Source organism: Oppia nitens, unplaced genomic scaffold, assembly GCF_028296485.1.
Source record: "Oppia nitens isolate AA-2021 unplaced genomic scaffold, nextdenovo-longstitch-racon4-pilon3 scaffold33_pilon_pilon_pilon, whole genome shotgun sequence".
Lineage (NCBI taxonomy): Eukaryota > Metazoa > Arthropoda > Arachnida > Sarcoptiformes > Oppiidae > Oppia > Oppia nitens.
The window spans coordinates 316,822-341,500 of record NW_026533214.1 but is presented as its reverse complement, the minus strand read 5'-3'; the positions used below and the strand labels follow the sequence as shown (position 1 = coordinate 341,500).

The 24,679-nt window shown below is 18.4% G+C and overlaps 2 protein-coding genes across 2 annotated transcripts in view; one reads left to right on the top strand and one right to left on the bottom strand.

Moving 5' to 3' along the window:
* Positions 1-7,920, bottom strand: part of LOC128956845 (uncharacterized) — a 26,349-nt gene extending 18,429 nt beyond the window's left edge. The window contains exon 1 of the mRNA XM_054302557.1: positions 7,843-7,920. Coding sequence (XP_054158532.1) covers positions 7,843-7,920 — 78 coding nt within the window. The remainder of the gene's footprint in view (positions 1-7,842) is intronic.
* LOC128956844 (uncharacterized) lies at positions 7,919-24,679 on the top strand. The gene is made up of 7 exons (XM_054302556.1): positions 7,919-8,042; positions 8,772-9,069; positions 12,210-12,333; positions 16,541-17,039; positions 17,421-17,665; positions 19,524-19,735; positions 24,079-24,679. The coding sequence occupies exons 1-7, from the start codon at positions 7,919-7,921 to the stop codon at positions 24,677-24,679; spliced, it is 2,103 nt and encodes a 700-aa protein (XP_054158531.1).

Sequence of the window (24,679 nt, the reverse complement as noted above, 5' to 3'; positions counted from 1 at the left end):
TATATAGTATACTGTATATATTGTATATTCAATTATGTTAAACAAATATAATTTTTTAGTTGTTTTTATTTTGTATTAAATTACTGTTTAAACAAAATATTAGATAATAAAACACAAAATAAAACAAAAAATAACTATTATTAATGAAATACAAATATTAAATATTTATATTACAGTATATTTTATTATAAAAATTTATTATTCAAATTTTCAATATATTATAATTTATATTTGTCTACTTTTTTTATATTAAAACAAAAAATAATAATATTTACTATTATTATTAAATATTTAGATTACAATTAAGACAATTGATGTTTATTTATACAAAAAAAAAATAAAACATTTTATTTAATAAACAATTAATAATTTAAAATATATTTTATAAATTATTATAATAATATTAAATATAATCAAATTAGAAATCAATATCTATTTATATATAAATATATAAACATTTTTATAATAAAATTTATTAAATAATTGATTAATACATTTATAAGATTATATATATATGATTAAGTTTATTTTTATATCAATTTTTATTAAAAAATTAATTATTTATTTGTAACTATATATACTGTATATATATATATATATATATATATATATATATATATATATATATATATATTTCAAGTCAATAAATTTATAATTGCATAATGTTTTATTTTATTTGCTAGTTTATATTTTCCAGTATTAAATCTAATTGAATAAAATGCTATTAAAATATTTATACAAAAAACTTTCATATATTTATATATATTTCATATAAAATCTATCTATAAATATAAAACTAACTAAAACTTAGAAATAATATATATATATATATAAATTTAGTTTTATTTTGTTTTATACACGTGTAATATTGTACTAAATATAGTTTATAATACCCTTAAAAAAAACTTAAAATATTAAAAATAGCATTTAATTATTAAAATTTCATTATAAAAACATTTTTATTTCTATCCTATTATTTATTGTACAGTATTTACTGTATATATAAAATAATCAAAAAACATAAAAAGTTTAATACAAACATTAATTATGCTAATAATAATAATAATAATAATAATAAAATTAAATGATCCGTAATATACTGTATATATATATATATATATATATATGCAGTATATATTGTATAACATAATAAAATTTATTGTAAATATTATTTTCAAGTAAATTAAATGTCAAAAATTTTGTATGAAAATCACAACAACAATAAAAAAAATACAATTAATTAATTAATTATTTATTTAATTAAATCAAATGTCATTGTCATCAGTTTCATATACAATATATTTTATGACATTAATTATAATTGTGATAATAATAATAATCATCAATAATAAATACATAGAAATTAAATTTATTACTAATGTAAATATTATAACTAATAGTTAGTATATATATATTAATAATTATTTGTTTGTTTGTATAGATTAAAAATAATTATGAAAAATATTTAAAAAATAAACAAAATGTTTTATGATTAGTACATTAATGATATATGTATTTACATAATATTAATTAATTATCAATGATCTAAATATACAATATTTATATATACTGTATATAAAATTTAATAATCCTAATCCTAATTAGAAAATTTACAATTTAATAAAATTAGCATTATTTAAAAAAAATTAAAAAATGGTACTGGGTGAGATAATTATCAATTAGTCAATGTCTAATACAAATACATGTATATATAGATAGATAGTTGTGTGTTAATTGATTGATTGATATATTAGTTTAAATATATTAGATTATATAGATATASATATTGATTAATTTGTTTAATTAAAGTCAATTGCACTTATAAGTTATAACACACACACACACACACACACACACACACACACACACACACACACACATTGAAACAGTCATTAAACTTTTTAATATTAATTAATTTAAATATAGTGTATATATTGAACATTTTAACAGTTTATATGATTGATTAGTATATACGGTATATAATATACTGGTATATACTGTGTATGTTTAGCATATATACTGTTTATGATATATATATACATATATATATAGTAAACTTATTATCTAAAATACATAATAATATTTGTATAATTTTCATAAACATTTTTATATTTTTATATTTTAATTTTTATATTTTAATTTATTTTATCCATCTATTTTGTATAAAGTATTTTGTTGTTAAATGTATTAAATAAAAAATATAATAAAATAATATTATATAGTTATTGCATTTAATATATACAATAATACTGTATATTATAGTAATTTAAACTATCACTACTACTACTACTACTACTACTACTACTACCCAACAAAATAAAATAAAAATTGCTTAAAAAAAATTTAATCAATTAATTAATATTAAAGTCACACACAATTACATTATTAGTAATTAAAAATAAATAACAAATACCAGTGTATTTTATTTTATTATTTTCAAATTGTAATTGTTATCTATTGTTATAATTAATCTGATAAACATTTCTAATAGTATTAGTAAAGTAATGTCCAGTTTAATATAAATTGTAATATAAATTTGTAGACTAAATAAAAACTATAAATACAAGTTTTTACTTTTATTTTAGTTAAAAAACACATAACAAATCTATTATATAATAGATAACAAACAAACATATAAAAAAAATTTCAAAAAATAAAATAAAATAATTTTATTATAACTTTTATTTTTAATTAAGTTTATTATGACAAACAAAAATTTGATTTATTACTAATTTTTTTTTAAAACTTATATTTAAATTAATATCTATAAGATTTGAATTTTATTTTGTAATAATAATAATATAAATTAATACTAATTAAAAAATACTAACAAAAAATATTAGTATTTTTTAATTATCGATTATAATTATTATTGTCTATTACTAATCGATAAATAGGTTTTTTTTAAATTTTATTATTATTATTATTTTATTAGACATACAATAAGTTTAGTGTCTAATTAATCGGTTAATACTCTCTCTCTCTCTCTCTCTCTCTCTCTCTCTCTCTCTCTCTCTCTCTCTCTCTCTCTCTCTCTCTCTCTCTCTCTCTCTCTCTCTCTCTCTCTCTCTCTCTCTCTCTCTCTCTCTCTCTCTCTCTCTCTCTCTCTCTCTCTCTCTCTCTCTCTCTCTCTCTCTCTCTCTCTCTCTCTCTCTCTCTCTTTATTATAATCTTATATACACTAGAGTCTAATGTATAGATAGTATACTGTATTTTATATCTAAACTAAACACACAACTAAACAACCAAAAAAAAAAAACTTATTTACACTTAATTTTTATACTATTATTTTGTATATCGTATTAACTCTTTTTTTTTGTTATATATATACATACTGTATATATATATACATATATATATATATATATATATATATATATATATATATATATATATATATATATATATATATATATATATATATATTTATCTCCCATTCCTATCAATTCAATTAAATAAATCTCTCCTGGGATCGAACCCCATACCCCTCTCCCCCACTCAATATACTACTACTACTACTGTATCTAACTTTATATATATATAAACTTAAGTATATATATATATACAGTATAAGTAAAAAAAACTACATATAAGATCTCAATTGTATCAGTCAAACGCAAAATACAGTATTAGTTTAAATATTTTGTTTTGTTTTGTTTTTTTTTTTTTGAAGCTAACAATTTGTGTGCCATTAACTGATAAACAGTTGTATTTAAAAAAAAAATAATAGTATATTGTATTTGTCAGCTCTCTCTCTCTCTCTCTCTCTCTCTCTCTCTCTCTCTCTCTCTCTCTCTCTCTATTGTCTCAATTAATTGACTGATAGATGTTTTTAAAGATAAGGTTAGAGAGATAGTCTAAAGCTAACAATTTTAGTCAAAACAAGATAATAGAGGTTATACTGTATTATTGTCGATATAAATCTGAAAAATAAAAAAATAATTTAGAAAAATAAAATTACATAACAAATATACAGTAAAATTGTATTAATGATTTTATTTTTTTTAAAAATTAATTGTTTAAAATAACAAATTATTAATAATCAAAATAATATTTATATATAATATATTTCATAGTAATTAATAATGAAAAATATTTACAAATTTTGTTTAATTAAAATTATTATTATTATTATTTCTAAGAAAACTACTAATTAAAAACTATTGGGAAAATTAACAACAAAAACAACAATAGTTTAAAAAAAATTATTATTATTTTTAAACAAAAATAATTATTAGTTTAATAAATCAATACTACTGTATATACTACTATTATTATTATTATTTGTGATACAAATGATTGTATTAAAATATATTTTACAAAAAAAAAATAAATACAATTTTATATATAACTATTAGTAGCTCATAGACATTATAATTATATACTGTATATATATCAATATCTATTGTGTTTTTTAATTTGAATTTATATATTTTTATTATTATTATTATATTTTTTAAATACAATAATATCTTATGTTAAAAATTATTGTATTGAACAACAATAGCTATATATATATATATATAATAGTTCACTAGTTATATATATATATCAATTGATTAATATTATAATACTATAATATATATATACAGTCTATATATTATACATATATATATTATATAACTATAAATACGTGTCACATGAGTTTAAATGACAAAAAAAATATATATATATAAAGTGTATATACTGTATATGTAAAAAAAAATTCATGAAATTAAATGACTCGCATATAATAATAATAATAATACAATGAATAGATGAGGAAAATAATAATCTGTTTTTATTATTATCATTACTTGATATTATTTTTTTTTTTAGTTTTATTTATTGTTATATTGTATTCATGTACTGTATATGTTTGACTGTGAAACAAAAATAATAAAATAAAAATTTTAATATTAATGAAAATTACTACACAGTAGTAGTAGTAGTACAGTATTAACTGCTAATTATTTTTTCTATATAAATAATATGGTATTATTAACAAACACAACAAAAATAAATTTTAACTTTATTATACTGTATTTTATTTATTATTATTATTTTTGTTAAAAAACATATTAACACACATACACATACACATACACATACACATACACATACACATACACATACACATACACATACACATACACATACACATACACATACACATACACATACACATACACATACACATACACATACACATACACATACACATACACATACACATACACATACACATACACATACACATACACATACACATACACATACACATACACATACACATACACATACACATACACATACACATACACATACACATACACATACACATACACATACACATACACATACACATACACATACACATACACATACACATACACATACACATACACATACACATACACATACACATACACATACACATACACATACACATACACATACACATACACATACACATACACATACACATACACATACACATACACATACACATACACATACACATACACATACACATACACATACACATACACATACACATACACATACACATACACATACACATACACATACACATACACATACACATACACATACACATACACATACACTCACATCTATATTGTTGATGAAAATCATTACCATTATATTACATAATCACATACATATACAACACAAAAAATATAATAATAATATAATACATGCGGAAGTTTAATATAATAATAATAATAATAATAATAAAAACCAAGTATACAAATGTGTAGATTCAATAATGTGTAACTTAATATAAATTTATAGATTAATAATAATAATAATAATAATAATAATAAATAGGAATATTCCTAATGTTGTCACGTGATATCCTTTAAAAATGTTTTGTTAACTATTAAATGTATAGTAAATTGTTTATATATATATATATATATATATATATATATAATAGTATTTAATATAATGTTATTTTTTTATATATTGATATACTTTAACAAATATACTGTATTACAATGTAAACATTGTGTGTGTGTGTGTGTGTGTGTGTGTGTGTATGTATGTATAGTATAAAAATAAAAATAAAAATGTGAATATTTAATTTATTGTACAATTGTTATTGTTACTATATTTTCTTATTTTAACATATATTTTTTTGTTGAATAGTTATTTGTCACTAAAAATAATATATATATATAAAGTGTACAATTAAATAATGCATTTGATATACAGTATATATACACATGTATTATATATAGTATATACAAAATTTTTACTTTAATACAATATACATGTATAGTTTTCTATATTATTTATATATACACATAAATATTTGTCATCATATAATTAATTGTATCCTATTTAGTATATGTGTGTTAGTGTGTATGTGTCTATGTGTTTGTGTATAATATCTAGACATAAATCTATATTTAAATTATTTAAATAATATTATGTATTTAAAAATGTTATGTCTAAACACACATTACACAACAAAACACATATGTTTTTATATAAAAATATTTCACACAACTATATTGTATAAACAATTTTGTATTGTATAATACAGTATTTATATATGAGTTTAAATAAATTAAATAATAAGTTTTAAATAAATTGAAAAACATATGTATATTGTTTAGAGGCATATATGCATATGCATTACATGTGCATGTTTTTATTATTTTTAAAAAAAAAATTATTATATAAATTTATTTGACAATGATAAATATCGTTTTAAATTATTATTTATTTAGTTTTTTTTAGTAAAAATATACTAATAGTGTTAAATTATTTAATTTATGTTTTTTCTCTCTCTAAAACATAAAACATAATTAATTTAATTGAATAATAAATTTTTTAAATAATTTATTTAAAAAAAATAAAATATTAGCTATTTTTCTAAACTAAAAATTTTTTAAAATATAAATATACAAAAAAAATTATATACTATTAAATTATTAATATTAAATTATAAACTAATAAAAAAACTTTAATGTAATTTTATGAATGAATGATTAAGTATTATTAAAAAAATAAATAACATTTACTTTTTATTTGAATATACTATAAATATATAGATAAATAAAAAAATTTACTATAATATTAGTATTAATAATAATAAGAATAATTTTATTTCATTGAAAAAAAGTCAATAAGTATTACATAATTTATTTATATAAGTATATTATAATATTAGAAATAAAATGTTTATAAATATCTGTCTATATTTTTTTAATTTTTGTTGATAAACAAAATATAGTTTAAATTTATTTTTCAAAAAAAAATAAAATAAATATTTAATCTTATAATACCGTATTTCATGTCTATTTACTAGACTTTTATAGCTTTTAATTCCCAATAAATTATTAGATACCTTAATTTCTCCCCCATTTTTATAAGTATTTAAGATAATATATAAATAGACTAAAAAAATTTATTTTATTTATAATTTTTAAGAAAACATTTTATAATAATAGATATTTATTTAATTTAATTTTTTTTAATAATAATTTTATAGAGATTTTTTACTAATAATATTAATATTTAAAAAATACATATAATATAACATTATTAAATATTTAAAAACTTAATATAGATTTTTTAAAAAAAATTTTAATAACTAATTAATTAATTTATTTATATATATATATATTAAATTATAGTAATATATACAGTATTATTATTATTTATATATATATATACAGTATTTATTAGTTTATAATATCCCCGAAAACATTAGCTATTATAAATCACTAACCAATTTATTATATATATTTTTTATGTGTAAATGCTTATCCTATAAATAGATTTTTTTGTTGGTGTCAGTAGACTATAACCTACCCGACCATTACATACCATTGTGATGATGGACCTACCGGTAGTAAACAAGACATTACTGGCCGCCAACATAAACACCAATACCAACAATGACATGGATTACGAGTGCACCAGTGGATCAACTAGTGATGGCAGTTATTGTACAAAATTTGCTAATAATACCCATGTGTTTATCGATAATCCACATGAAATGCTCGACCCGTTTCATATTAATCCCGGTTTGTGTTTATTATTATTATTATTATTAACAAAACACATTTGATTGACAATTTATTTTCATATACTGTATATATAATATAAATAATTAATAGTAAAATAGAAAATTATTAGAAAATTTAATAGAAAATTATTAGAAAATTTAAAAGAAAATTATTAGAAAATTTAATAGAAAATTATTAGAAAATTTAATAGGAAATTATTAGAAAATTATTAGAAAATTATTAGAAAATTATTAGAAAATTATTAGAAAATTATTAGAAAATTATTAGAAAATTATTAGAAAATTATTAGAAAATTATTAGAAAATTATTAGAAAATTATTAGAAAATTATTAGAAAATTATTAGAAAATTATTAGAAAATTATTAGGAAAATTAATAGAAAATTATTACTAAAAAATTATTAGAAAATTTTAAATAGAAAATTATTAGAAAATTAATAGAAAATTACTAGAAAATTACTAGAAAATTATTAATAGAAAATTTATAAAAAAAAATTACTAAAATATTACTAATAAATAATTAATACTAAATAATAATCTTAAAAAATAAACATGTATATTAATTAAAAATTTTTTTTGTTAATTACCTACCCGTCCTATTTTACATACCCATCCTCTCAACAACAACTAACCACCCCCAAAACATCTATCTACTCCTACCCCTACCCCCTCGTCAATCCCCCACCAAAATAAACCCAATATATATATATATATATATATATATATAGCATTCCTGACAATTGTGATAACCCATGCCATCACATTTATTGTTGGGATAATCGGCAATTCGGTAGTCATAGCTACCTGGGCACGTGGCGGTAAACTGAGGTCATCGACGGCCACTTTTCTCGTATCACTGGCCTGTGCCGATCTACTATTGCTGGTCATATATGTACCATTGGAAACCCTGGAGTATTTTGTTATAACCTGGGATATTGATGGCAATATATGCAAACTAAGCTCGTTTGTCGAAATGCTATCGGGTATGGCATCGGTACTCAATTTGGTGGCCGTATCTGTGGAAAGGTATGTTTTCCCGACCGACTAATATAAATACTAGTGTTTGTTTGTATGTGTGTGTATGTGTGTGTATGTGTGTGTATGTGTGTGTATGTGTGTGTATGTGTGTGTATGTGTGTGTATGTGTGTGTATGTGTGTGTATGTGTGTGTATGTGTGTGTATGTGTGTGTATGTTTGTGTATGTGTGTGTATGTGTGTGTATGTGTGTGTATGTGTGTGTATGTGTGTGTATGTGTGTGTATGTGTGTGTATGTGTGTGTATGTGTGTGTATGTGTGTCTATGTGTGTGTATGTGAGTGTATGTGAGTGTGTTATATAATAATGTATATAAAAATAGACTTAATTTTATAATAATATATAAATTTAATATATATAAAATTTATAGATTGTTATTTTAATACATGTTAAATATAGTGTATAAATAGATACAATATTATGTTTATATGATATTATCAACATTTTGTTATTATTAATAAAAATGAACAATATTTATAATAAGCCAACTATTATTTTGAAACATTATTTTAATTAATTATTAATAATAATAAAAATATGATAAAAAATAAATATTTAGATATAAAAAAAAAACTTTTTTCTACATAATCGTTACATTGATTTATAATAATAATAATAAGGAAACATTGAAAAACTTTTATACATTAATATTATTATTTTTAATCATATTTTTATATTTTCAAAAAAAAACATTATTATCACTAACGAGATTATTACCGAAAAAAAATAAAATAAAAATATATATTCATATATTTTATGACAAACAAAACAAATTTATTGATATATTTTTTAGATTTAAATATTTACTTTTTTTAAAAAAATCATATTATAGATAAAAATTTTACATACAATAGATACTCATAGTAAGTATATCTACAATAGTGTGTATCAAACAAATTGATTATCATTTAATAATAAACAAAAAAGTTTTTTATATTATACATACAGTATATACTGTATATATATAAAGTTATATAAATTATATATCGATATTCCTTATAGTTGTTTCGTGTATATTATAATTTATCTATGACTGGGCCAAAAACATGCGGGTGCCCATATCACACATTTACACATTTACACATAAACACACACACACACACACACACACATACATCATATACACACATATACACACACACCCATACATCTAAACATACATACAGTTTATATATATATATACATACGTAGACAAACACACACACACATACACACACATACACATACATACATACATAGAGTCACACACACACACACACACACACCCATACATACACACAAATAGTTATCCCCATTGATCTCATTTATGACACAATCTATCAATTGTGTCATTTTCAGCGCCAAAATTAATTGTTTGTGCTTTTAATTTAATTGATTTATTTCATAGCTGATACACTACAACCAACAACAACAAAAAATACTGTATATAATAATAATAATAATACTTTATCATATTTATTATAATATAGATTATATGGCTATATATACAGTAATATAATAAATACCTATTTTATGATATTTTTAGGTTATATATGAAAAATTTTGATATTGTTTATGTTTTTGACACTCACCCACAAATAAAAAATATTATAATAAATTAGAGATAGCTAATTTATTATAATATCATTTATTTGTATAAAAAACAATAAATAATCAATAAACTATCACTATCATACTATAAAAATTTTATTATTAATTACAGTATATTTAACTAAAAAATATTAATAATAATATCTTTTATATTAGTTATTGATATATATATATATATATTGTTTGTATCTATTGTTTAGTTGTTTTTTGGTTCAAATAATTTTTAAAGTAATTTATTGTTTTTTTTTAAATATATATAAATACAGGGTTAAGTAAGGGGGGGTAGGGGGGGTAAGGCCAAAATACCCCCCTAAGATCGAGAAATTGGGATTTTACCCCCCCCAGACTTTTTGACCAAATTGAAAAAATTGTCGCTTAAAAACGAGGAGAAATGACCCCCCCCTAAAATTTCGGCGCCGAAGGCGCCGAAAATTTTTTTTGAAATTTATAAAAATTTTAATTTTAGTTGATACTATTTTAGTAAGTGTTTTTATGTTTTTAATATTTATAAAAATCTAATTATTGATTAAAAATAGTTAAAATAACGTTAAAAGTCATCAAAAAATAACATTATTTTAATTAAAATAAACTAAAAAATTAAAAATTACCTATTTGTTGAAAAGAGTAATCATATTACAATTTAAATATAAGTTTAAGAAGTTAATAAAACAATAAATACTTATGTTTTTATTAATAATTTTTAAATTTTAAATAAAAAATTTAAAAATATTTTCAATTTTGTACTTAATATAATTAAACTTTAACGAAATTTGAGTTAAATAAGTAGTATTCAGTCAGTATTTGTATAAAAATAAAAATATATAACAAACTATAAACATTAAGTATTGTTTAAAAAATTAATTATGTTAAAAGTTAAAAATTATTAAAATACTAAAAATAACTCATAGTGTATCATTAATGCTTTTATCAACTATTTTTAAATCTTAAATACATTATTTTATTTTTTTTGTTAAAATTTAAGTTTTTATTAATTTTAAAAAATTTTTTTAAAAAATATTTATTTTTTGTTAAAATTTAAATTTTTGTTAATTTTTAAGTTTTTTAAGTTTTTTTTTTATATTTTTGGAAATTTTACCTATTTTCCCGGGAATTTATACGGGAACTTGTGGGAATTTTATTGAATTTACATGGGAATATTCGGGAACTTAAGGAATTTTTAGGGAATTTTCTCTAGACCCCCCCCCCTTGATTTTGGATTTTTGAAAAAATTGCCGTTTAAAAATGCAATAAAAATCTTACCCCACCCAATACCCCCCCCCCAAGATTTTTTGAGAATTTTGTAAATTTTACCCCGGTCTACCCCCCCCTAAAATCCAAAACCTTGCTTAACCCTGATATAAATAGTATTTATTATTAAAATTAATTTATTATTATTAATAAAATTAATATATAATTATTAAAATTAATTTCCTATTATTTAAAATTAATTTATTATTATTAAAATTACTTTCTTATTATTATTAAAATTAATTTATTATTATTATTAAAATTAATTTATAATTATTATTATTATTATTAGATTTTTGGTAATTGTATATCCAATACGTGCCCGGCGTTGGTGTACAGTAAGTAAATCCCGGAGAAGCCTTATAATTGTATGGAGTTTGGCCATTGTATTTGCAGCGCCTATAGTTTTTAACAAGGTAAATTAATTTAATTTATTATTATATAAATTTATTAAAATTTTTAATACCCTATGTCCTAATATAAATTTTATAAATTAGAATTAATTTTATAAATTAGAATTAATTTTATAAATTAGAATTAATTTATTATTTGTATAAAAAATAAATAACTTATTAAATAATTAACCATGGTTAGAAACATATTATTATTTTTTGTTTTTTTAAAATAAACTTATAAAATTTTAATAGTAAAAAATATATATTTAATTTTTTTTATTAATTATAAATTTCTATTTATAAATAGCAGTTTCAGACTAAATAATTAAATTTTTTAATCAAATAATATTTACTAATAAATGTCAAATTTTTTTTTTAAAAAATAAAAAAATTATAATAAAAGATTTTATAAGTTAAAAAATTTATTTTTAGTAAATTTAACAGGAAATATATTTTTTTTTGTTTAAATATCATTATTATTATTATTATTATTATTATTGTTGTTGTAATTGACTTATATTTTTTTCATATAAATATTGATTATTTTGTAAAGATATTAATAAAACTAAAATCATAATTTTATTTGTATGACTTTAATAATATTTTTTTTTAAATAGTTATACTTAAATGTCAAACATTTTCTATATTATTATTATTATTATTATTTTATATTAATCTTAAAAAGTTTAATATATATATATATATATATGTATATACTGTATATAATAGTTTTATTGTGTTATTTTTATTTATAAATATATTTATTTTTATTATATTAAAAACAATATAGTATTTATATAAATATATATATATATTATTTTAAAATTTTAAAATTATATACTATATGATACAGTATTTATTATAAAACAAAAAAATATTTGCAATTTTAAGAAATAAATTTTGGTTATATAAATGATATTTAAATTTTTATCTATACTTTAATAGTAAATTTTTTTTTTAAAAAAATAAATAAATAAAATCTAACTATTTTTCTACAATATAGATAAAAATATATATTATTTATTTATTTTTATTAAATTTTATTACATATTTAGTTTAAAATATCATATTACAAAAAAAAATGTTCAAAAAAAACTTGAAAAGTTTTGTTTTCTGAAATCTATACGAGCCTTTTGTGTGTGTGTGTGTGTGTAGCAATTTTTTTGCGAATTTTGAAATTCTGACTTCAGATTCGGTTAGAGGACTACTAATAATGTATTGAAAAGTTGCATTAAAATTTTGATATCTCTTCGGGATCATATAGAAAATGGCGGCCAAAGTAAAGAAAATTTTAAGAAAAAATATTTTAAGTATAAATTTGAATAGAGCATCAAAAGCAAGCATAAAAATATGCATTAAAATTTTGATATCTCTTCAGGAACATAGAGAAAATGGCGGCCAAAATAAAAAAAAAATTTAGGTAAAAATTTTAACGTTTAGAATTGTATAGAGCATCAAAAATAAGATATAATAAATTAAAATTATTTTTATTTTTTTAAAAATGGCGGCCAAAGTAAAAAAATTTAGGTAAAAATTTTAACGTTTAGAATTGTATAGAGCATCAAAAATAAGATATAATAAATTAAAATTATTTTTTTAAAAAAAATGGTGACATGTATAAAAAATTAAGGTAAATTTTAGCGCTTAGAATTGTATATAGTATTAAAAATAAGATATAATAGATCAAAATTATATTATTTTTTCAAAAAATGGCAGCAAAAGTATGATTTTAACTTTATTTTGTTATACTAAATCATTTAATACCAAACATGATTATATTTGTTTATTTCATTATATTAATCATCTGATACTCTACATGACTAGAGTTGAGTTTATTTTGTCATACAGAGTAATTTGATACCCTACATGACTATGGTTGAGTTTGTTTTGTCATACCGAGTCATTTGATACCCTACATGACTATGGTTGAGTTTATTTTGTCATACCGAGTCATTTGATACCCTACATGACTATGGTTGAGTTTATTTTGTCATACCGAGTCATTTTATACCCTACATGACTATAGTTGAGTTTTGTTTGTCATTCCGAGTCATTTGATACCCTACATGACTATGGTTGTTTATTTTGTCATACCGAATCATTTGATACCATACATAACTATAGTTGAGTTTATTTTGTCATTCCGAGTCATTTGATACCCTACATGACTATGGTTGAGTTTATTTTGTCATTCCGAGTCATTTGATACCCTACATGACTATGGTTGAGTTTATTTTGTCATACCGAGTCATTTTATACCCTACATGACTATAGTTGAGTTTTGTTTGTCATTCCGAGTCATTTGATACCCTACATGACTATGGTTGTTTATTTTGTCATACCGAATCATTTGATACCCTACATGACTATGGTTGAGTTTATTTTGTCATTCCGAGTCATTTGATACCCTACATGACTATGGTTGAGTTTATTTTGTCATACCGAGTCATTTGATAACCTACATAACATTATTTAAATTATGTATATTTTACCAGTTTTTTATTTTTGTTACTATATAAATTAATACTATATAATTATACCAACTATTTGGTTTCAACATATTTATGATATTCAAGTTTTTTTTCTAATAATGCTTTCTAGCATTCTTAACTGGTTTATTTATGTATACAATATAGAAAATAATTGATATTTATATTCAAAAAAATATTATAACATTTTATATATATTAATATATGTATTATTCTGTTTGAAATAAAATACAAAAATAATAACAATATTATATATATATATTGATATTTATTTTATTAATAATAATAATAATAATATAATATTTATATGTTATATACAATATTATATATATATTACTCAAATTAATGCAGATATTTAATAGTAGTATTTAATTTGTAAACATGTTATAATTAATATCATTATAATAATAATAATAATGATCAAATAATAATAATAATACTAAAATATGAGATATTTTATATTGTCATAATATTATTAATATCATATATAATATAAATATTGTAATAATAAAAATCATAATATAAGGATTACATTAGTCTTATATTTATAGTAAAAATATTTATATATGTTTTTTTTCAATGTTTGTATTTATTAATATTTTTTTATGATACTAAATAATAATCTCATATATACTGTATATATTGTATGTTATTGTTATAGTATTATAATTTTTTTTGATCAGTAAACAAAATTTATGTTAATATTAAAATTAAGTAAAACTAATAATATTACTAAAAAACAGTATAATATAACAAACAAATATAGTTTACAGTATATACTGTATATATATTTTATTGTGTTTTACTTTAAATTATAATACAATTAAAAAAATTTTACACATTATATATTTAACGATTTACTAAATGTTTTATTTTTATTTTAACTATAGTTTAACGATAAATGTTTTTATTTAAATTTATATTTTTTTTAGTCAACAATTTTATTACTGATTAAATTATTTGTTAAATTTTAATGTGTTTGTTGACAATGAATTCAGGTTTTAATATTATTATTATTATTTTTCAACAATAATTTAGTTTTATTATAACGATTATTACCAACAAAAAAATAATTTGTTTGTTTGTGACTATAAATACAATACATTTCTAAAATAAAAAAAAAATAAACGTTTGTTTTAAAAATAGTTAAAATTAAATTACAAAAAAAAACAATAGTATATATAATAATATACGCTTATTGTATAATAAAAATAAATTATCTTTCTAAATTAATTTTTTTAAAAAAATAATTAGTTTATTTTATCTATAAATTTGTTTATTTAGTTGTTATTTAACATATATTTTATTACAACAACAACAAAAAATATTTATTTTATTTATTTTTTTATTAAACAAGTATTTGTATGAAAATTATATATTTGAAAAAAACCAAAAAATAATTTATAATTTAATTGTCCAAAAAAATAAACAAATAATTTTTTTAGTATACTAAATTAATTAATTTTTTTAAATGTTTGATTAAATTTATACATTATTATAACAATAATAAATTTTATTTTAATAATTATTTACTATCTATTGATAATCTCAAAAAAAAACCTAAAAAATAAATCAATTTTATTTATTAATATATTTAAAAAAAAATTGTTAATTAATTAATTTTTTTATTACTATCCATTTGCCCTAACCCTACACCTATTATTATCCCATTAACCACCCATTCACCTAACCTCCCCACCCCCTCCCACTAACCATACCTAACTACCCCCCCCTCATAGAACATGTACTCCATAACCTACTATAACAATGTTACCTCATTGACGGCCTACTACTGCTGGGAATCGGACGATCACTGGGCACTGATAATAGCCGTCTATCAACTGCTAACCCTGTTTGTCATACCGGCCCTACTGATGCTTGGCTGCTATTTTTGTGTCATACGTGAACTATGGGTATCAACCAAAGTAATTACAACACTAACTGGCCAGTCGTTTACCGGTAACGGTAGTGTGACTAACAATACCGCTACCACCACTACTAATACGACAACAACGACCACTACTACGGGAACAGGAGGTATGCGTATACATAAAGATGGCCAGTCGTATCTGGTTAGATGGCAACCGTCTAATAATAATAATAATAATAATAAACGACATAATCTGGCAGCATCCCTGAGCTTTAATTGTAATCATGGTTGCTATAATAATAATAATAATAATAATAATACAACAACCTCTAGTACTACCGATGCCTACCCGAGCTATAACTCTAGTGGTAATAATAATAATAATAATAATAATAGTAATGATAGTATGATTGTTAATAATACTATTGTTGATAATTGTAATAACAGTTTGAATACTAATACTAATACTAATAATAGTGCCGATAGTGATAATGTTAATAATGAAAATATAATAACTAATAATAATAATAATTGTAATAAAATTTTGTCTAACAGTGCCATTGATAATACTAGTGTTGTTAACAACTTGTTGTTATTGAATAATAATAATAATAATACTACTGCTAATAGTAATAGTAATGCTAATAAAGTTGTCAACAATTTTAATTATTACAATAGTAGTAATCACTGCAACAATAGTCATCATCATCATCATTATAGTCATCATCATAATCACCACAATGATTCAGTGGATACCTTAAGCCAAGTTGAATATGATTTTTTAAATACATCCTATCATCACTACCGTCACCATCATCATAGCTACCATAACCATAACCACCAGCACCACCACCAGCATCATCATCATCATCCTCATCACTATAACCATAACCATCATCACAATCAGCATCATAGTAGCACCAGTACTACATTTCAGGCACAGTCAGTGCCTAACCGATCGCCAGTTACCGATATTAGAAATGCTAGAAAACAGGTAATTATTATTATTATTATTATTTAAAAAATTATTTAATATTTATAAAACATTTTATATACTGTATTATTATTTTTTGTTGTATTTTTTTCTATGAATTTGTTGTAATTATTTTTTTTGGTGAAATATTATTATTGTTATTATTATAATAAAGATTTAGAGCTAAAAGTAATATATTTTTAATGATTTAAATATTTTTCAAATTTATATATATACAGTAATACTAGAGATGGGCAAATAGAAAGTTTCTAATAAATTTCCCTGAGAAAGTTTCTAGAAAGTTTCTCAGTAATAAATTTCTATAGAAATTTAACTTTTTTATTATACTATGGGATCCCCATATCTATAGATATTGTAAAACTATAAATATATTAATGAGACTACATATTAATATAGATTACTGTATAATACTAATATACAAATGGGATAGATATATAAATAATTATAATTATTTAATAATAATGTTTTGTAAAATTTTATTCACCATTTTATTATACCATAGTCTAATATAATTAAATAAATTAATTTTTTACTTTAATTAATAATTAAAATTCTAATAATAACATTTAAATATTACTTATAAAAACAATGTTAAAGATAACAAATATCGAGAAAACAAAACTAACCATGGGGATCCCATAAATAGAAATTTCTTTTAGAAACTTTCTAGAAATTTCTCTATTATTTTATAAATTTCTCTTTTTTGCCAACACTAAGTAATACTCTAATAATAATAATAATAATAATAGCAATTAAAATAAAAATTACTTATTATTAAAAATATTTTTATTTAGTTTCAAAAAATATTTAAAGATAATAATAATAATAATTATTTATTTTTCTATAGAAAACTAAAATATTAATATTAATATATACTGTATATATATATTTTTTGAAACATTATTAAAATATGTTATTATTATTATTATTATTTTAAAATTTATGATTTTTCCTTTAAAACAAACTTTTATGACAGTTTATAGCTTTTATTTTATTTTTTTTCAAAACTAATTATAAAATTTTTACTAAACATTAATAATAATGATTTTTATACAATATTTTTATACAAAATACTGTATGAGTAATATTACATTTTATTTTATTTTTCTAAAAATGACAATTATTTTCATAAAATATATGTTAATGTTTTAGTATTAAAAAATTAATTTTTAACAATATTTAATGATTAATAAACAATAATACATATATCTTAATAGTTAACATTAAATTTTAATTATATAGAAATTAATTATATTTAGTTTTAAAAAATAAAAATCTTGAATATATAAACTTAAAGTCGATTTAATTTTTTATAAAATATACAAAAAATTAATATATTTTTTGGATTATAAAACATTAGTAATTATTTCAATTATTGTTTAGATTCTAGTATTTATTTATATATTTTCTAAAAAAATATCTATTAGTAACTAATTTTTATATATTAATAATATATAAAAAATATAAATCATTTATTTTTTTGTTGAATATTATTATTACTAATAATAATACCAAAAAAAATATCTATTAGTAATTAATTTTTATATATTAATAATAATATATAAAAAAATCTCATTTTTCTTGAATAATATTATTATTATTTAGATTTTAGTATTTATTTATATATTTTCTAAAAAAAAATATTTATTAGTAACTAATTTTTATATATTAATAATAATATATAATAAAAATCTCATTTTTAGTTGTTGAATATTATTATTATTAACAATAATACCAAAAAAAATATCTATTAGTAATTAATTTTTAGATCATTTATTTTTTATTGAATATTATTATTACTATTAATACAAATACTTCAAAAAATAAAAAAACAAATAAATAATTGAAATAATTTTAGCTATACTTCCAGGTAATCAAAATGCTACTATTTATTGTTATCATATTTCACGTTTGCTGGGGACCCCGTTTGATTATGAACGTTATGATTACCACTGGCCTAACCAATTTCGATCAGTTTACCTATTCGGCACGGGTAGCTTTCTACCTACTGTCCTTTATACATTCAGCACTCAATCCGTTTGTCTACGGGTTTATGTCATCAAATTTTAGGTATAATATAAATTTATATTATACTGTAATAAAATTATTAGTTATTTATATTTATATTTAAAATTATTAGTTATTTATATTTATATTTAAAATTATTAGTTATTTATATATTATATTTAAAATTATTAGTTATTTATATTATATTTAAAATTATTAGTTATTTATATATTATATTTAAAATTATTAGTTATTTATATATTATATTTAAAATTATTAGTTATTTATATTATATTTAAAATTATTAGTTATTTATATATTATATTTAAAATTATTAGTTATTTATATTATATTTAAAATTATTAGTTACTTATATTATATTTAAAATTATTAGTTATTTATATTCAATTAAAATTATTTTTTATTTATATTATATTTAAAATTATTAGTTATTTATATATTATATTACATAATATAAGTAACTAATAATTTTTTGAATTATTTTTTCTTTAAAAAATATTATTATTATTATTATTATAATTAATTTTTTTTATTTTTAAAAAGTTATTAATATTTATATATTATATATATATATAAACATAAATTATAAATAAAAAATTATATATTTATATTTATATATGTCTATTAATTTATTTTATCAAAAAACAAACATAATTATTAAATAATTTTTGTTGTTGTTGATAATTAATATATTTTTTTTAATACAAAATAATATATATATATATCCAGTATATTATATATAGTATATAGTTTGAAATGTTATATTTATAGCTTAACCTATTGGATTTTTTGTTTGTATTATTTAATTTAATTAAATATTTTTTTTATTATAACTATTATGTAGTTTTTAAAAAAAATTATTTTATATTTACAGTATATACTGTATAAATAAATTATATGATATATACAGTAAATATTAACAGTATGTACTGTATATAAATAAAAAAAAATTGTGTAGGATGTTTTTCTAATGTTAAATGTCTATAACAACAACAACAACAACAAAAATAAAAATTAATTAAATAAATAAATATATGTATAAAGTTTTTTTTGATAACTATTATTATTTTTATATTATTAAAAAAATTTAATAATATATATATATATATATATATATATATATATATATATAAAGTAATTTAGAAAAGCTGTTAGAAAATAAATTTAAAAAAAATAGTGTAAAAATAAATTTTATTTTTAAAAACATTTTATCTTGTTATTTAGTTTTATTTATTTTTTTGAATGAAATTTAATTTTTTTCCACTTTAATATAAATCTTAACTTAAATTATTACCCAAAAATAAAAAAATACTATAAAATTTCATTTAATTTTTATTATCTATATATATATATATATAACATTGACATTTTTATTATTATTAAATAAATTTTTATTTATCCGGGTACAAACTTTTATATATAATATATATATATATAAATATATATATATATATATATATATATATATATATATATATATATGTAGTTTAGTTTATTAGCAATTTAAAATAATTATATATATTTTTATTTTTTAGTTCACCCACACATTTACTAACAAATAGCTTTTTTATATATTTATATTGAAAATCAATTTATAATAATAATAATTTAATAAAACTAAAATAAAATAAAAAATAAAATATCTAAAATTTTGTTGACCAATATTTTAAAAAAAAATAAATGGTCGATACTATTAAAAAATAATAATATTAATATAAAGTTTATTAAATTTTTATAAAAAAAATATAATAAAACTAATTGTTAATAATAGTTAATTATATATACAGTATATATATAATATTTATTTTATTGACACTATATTTTTGAAGTTATAAAGTTTTTACTTTTTTTATTATATCTAATTATTATTAATTTTTTTTGAAAAATTATTATTAGTAGTGAAATATTTATTAATGTTTTTATAATTGTTTAATTAAATATTAAATACATATATATATATTCAATGATTATATCTAATTATAATTTATATGATATTATAATATACTCAGTATTATAAGTGCCTGAAAACATATGAAATTTTTTTGACATAAAATCACGTTATTATTATTATTATTATTTTATATATACAGTAATATTTTTTAAGATTTAATTATATTTTCAGGCATACAGTAAATAATTAATTACAATAAAATATTTTAAAAAAATTACTCTAATTTATCAATTTAAAAAAAATTAATTAACATATGAATTATATGAACTAATTGTTATTATTATTATTATTATTATTATTATTATTTCAAATAGATATTACTTTCAAAAGTAATTTGTAATTTATTTATTTTACACTTATTTTGTTGTATATAAAAATATATATATATATAAATTGTTTTTCCGGAAATTATATAATTTATTTATCAACTAATCTATAGATATATATATATAAAACTAATAACAAATATTGTGAAAAATAAATAATTGTTTGAAATAATTGGATGAAATCTATATACTGTATATCAYATATATATATATATTATAAATATACTGTAATATTATATAATATCATATTTCAAATAACATTTAATAAGTATCATATTTTGTAATAAATAAATCTCATATATATATATATATATATAAATTATTAAAAACAATATAAAGGTATACAGATTTTAAGATAATAATATTTTTTTTTTTAAAAAGTAAATATTAAGTATAATATAATACAATATATAAAGTTTAGACATATAGTAGACATAATACACAATACATAGTAATAATACTGTAATATAAATGATAATAATAATAATCAGTACTTAAAAAATAAGATTTGTGTTTTTAATATGTTATTTATCCGATATTTTAGTATTAAATACAAATCTTTTATTTTTTTATTTTATTTATTTTTACTTTTACTACACACGCAAACACACATACATTGATAACAACAACAATAATATATATATAATAATAATAATAATAAGATAATTATATTGATTTTTTATATACTATATACATGTGCTGTATATATATATATATCAGTATATATATAGTCAAACAATCAAATAGACAAATTGATAGACATATATATATATATATATATACTGTATAGACATTATATATATATACAGATAAAAAATTACAAATTATAGTTATATAAAATGTTTGTTTTTGAACTCCCAATAAAATATCAAAAAAAAAAAATTTTTTTTTTTAAATTGTCTAACAATTTGTTGGTTTTTATTTGATTTTTATTTGCTATTTAAAAAAAATAAATAATGTTATTAATGTCTATTATAATAGTACTAATACTAAACAATATATATATATATATATATATATATATATATATATATATAATTTGTTGATTATATTATTGATTATATTATTATTAATGTATTCAATATACATTATATTACTGTATATACTGTTTATAATTTTAATATAATCAACAACAAAATAATAATAATTAGTGGTTAATATTGTTATTAAAAAAATAGTTTTATATAATTATTAATTAATACATAAATTTGATTAAAATTTAGAAATCAATAATAATTTATATATAAATATATATATATATACAGTATATAATATATATAAGTTAAGTTATACTTAATTATAAAAATTGATTTTAAAAAATAAATAAAGATTACTTATATTTAATAAATATAAAATATATAATCTATTTTTTTGAGTAACTATTGATTATATCAATAATATATCAATAATAGATATATTATTTTTATATTTCAAACTAAAATTGTAGAATTTTTTCATATAATTTTTTTGAAAATTTTTTTTTATGTATGGTATAGTTTTTTTTAAAAATATAAATTACAGTAATAGGAATAATAATAATATTAAATTTGTAACAAAATTTAAAATCAATAATCAAATTTGATATTTGAGTTATTTTTATAAAAAAAAATATATAATACTAATACTAAATATTATTGTAAATTAACTATTGATTTCATATAAAGTTATAAATATATATTTAAACTTTATATTAATATTAATATATATGTATGTATAAAAAATAATAATTAACTAAATTAGTAATAATAATTATAATAAATATTAATATTTTACTATTATTATTATTACTATTAACTATTAATTAACTATTATTATTATTACTACTAAATACTGTATAATCAAAATACTAAAAAAAAATTCTATGATTTTATTATAATTATTAATTATTAATTATTACTTATTATTAATGAAAATAAAATTTAATTAATATATATATATTTAGATAAAAAAATATTATTATTATTATTACTATTACTAAATACCTTATAATTTTCTAAATACTAGAATATTTTTTTAATAATAATATAATATTATATCATTGTATCAATATTAATTATATAATTAAATTTTATTTTTTTTAATTATTATTATTATTATTATTTAATTAGACGAATGATGATAAACTCGTGTAACGGTCATCACTCCCAGTGCCATCAAAACGGTTCAATTGCCGATATGGGGCCAGGGACCTCATCGTGTGTGAATATGTCACATTTTAATTTCAATCCAACACCGGCACCGGCACCTACACCGGCCACTACGTCAGCATCGGGTGTCATACAATCGGCCGCCATCGGTGCCAATCGCCAATTGCCGGCGACAGTGCAGCCGACGGCTACCACCGACAACAATGATAATGATAAGTATATAACGATAGCGCCGTTGTTGTTGACACCGGCGACGGCGACTACGGCGGCGGACATTACGTCCATAACAACTGCGACCAACACTACTACTACTACTAGTAATAGTAGTAATACTACGTTGACAACCATAAGCACCGGTAGGACAACCAATAATAATAATAATAATATGATTGCTAACAATCATCGATACTGTGGCGACAGTCGGCCTATGGCCTACCCGTCGTTGTCGGTCAGCGACAGTGGCCCGACATCTGTGTCTACCGCTGCCGTTGTTGGCGGTAGTAGTGGTGGCCATTATAGTCATCGTCGACATTGTATTACCGATTTGTGTCATTCATTTTAA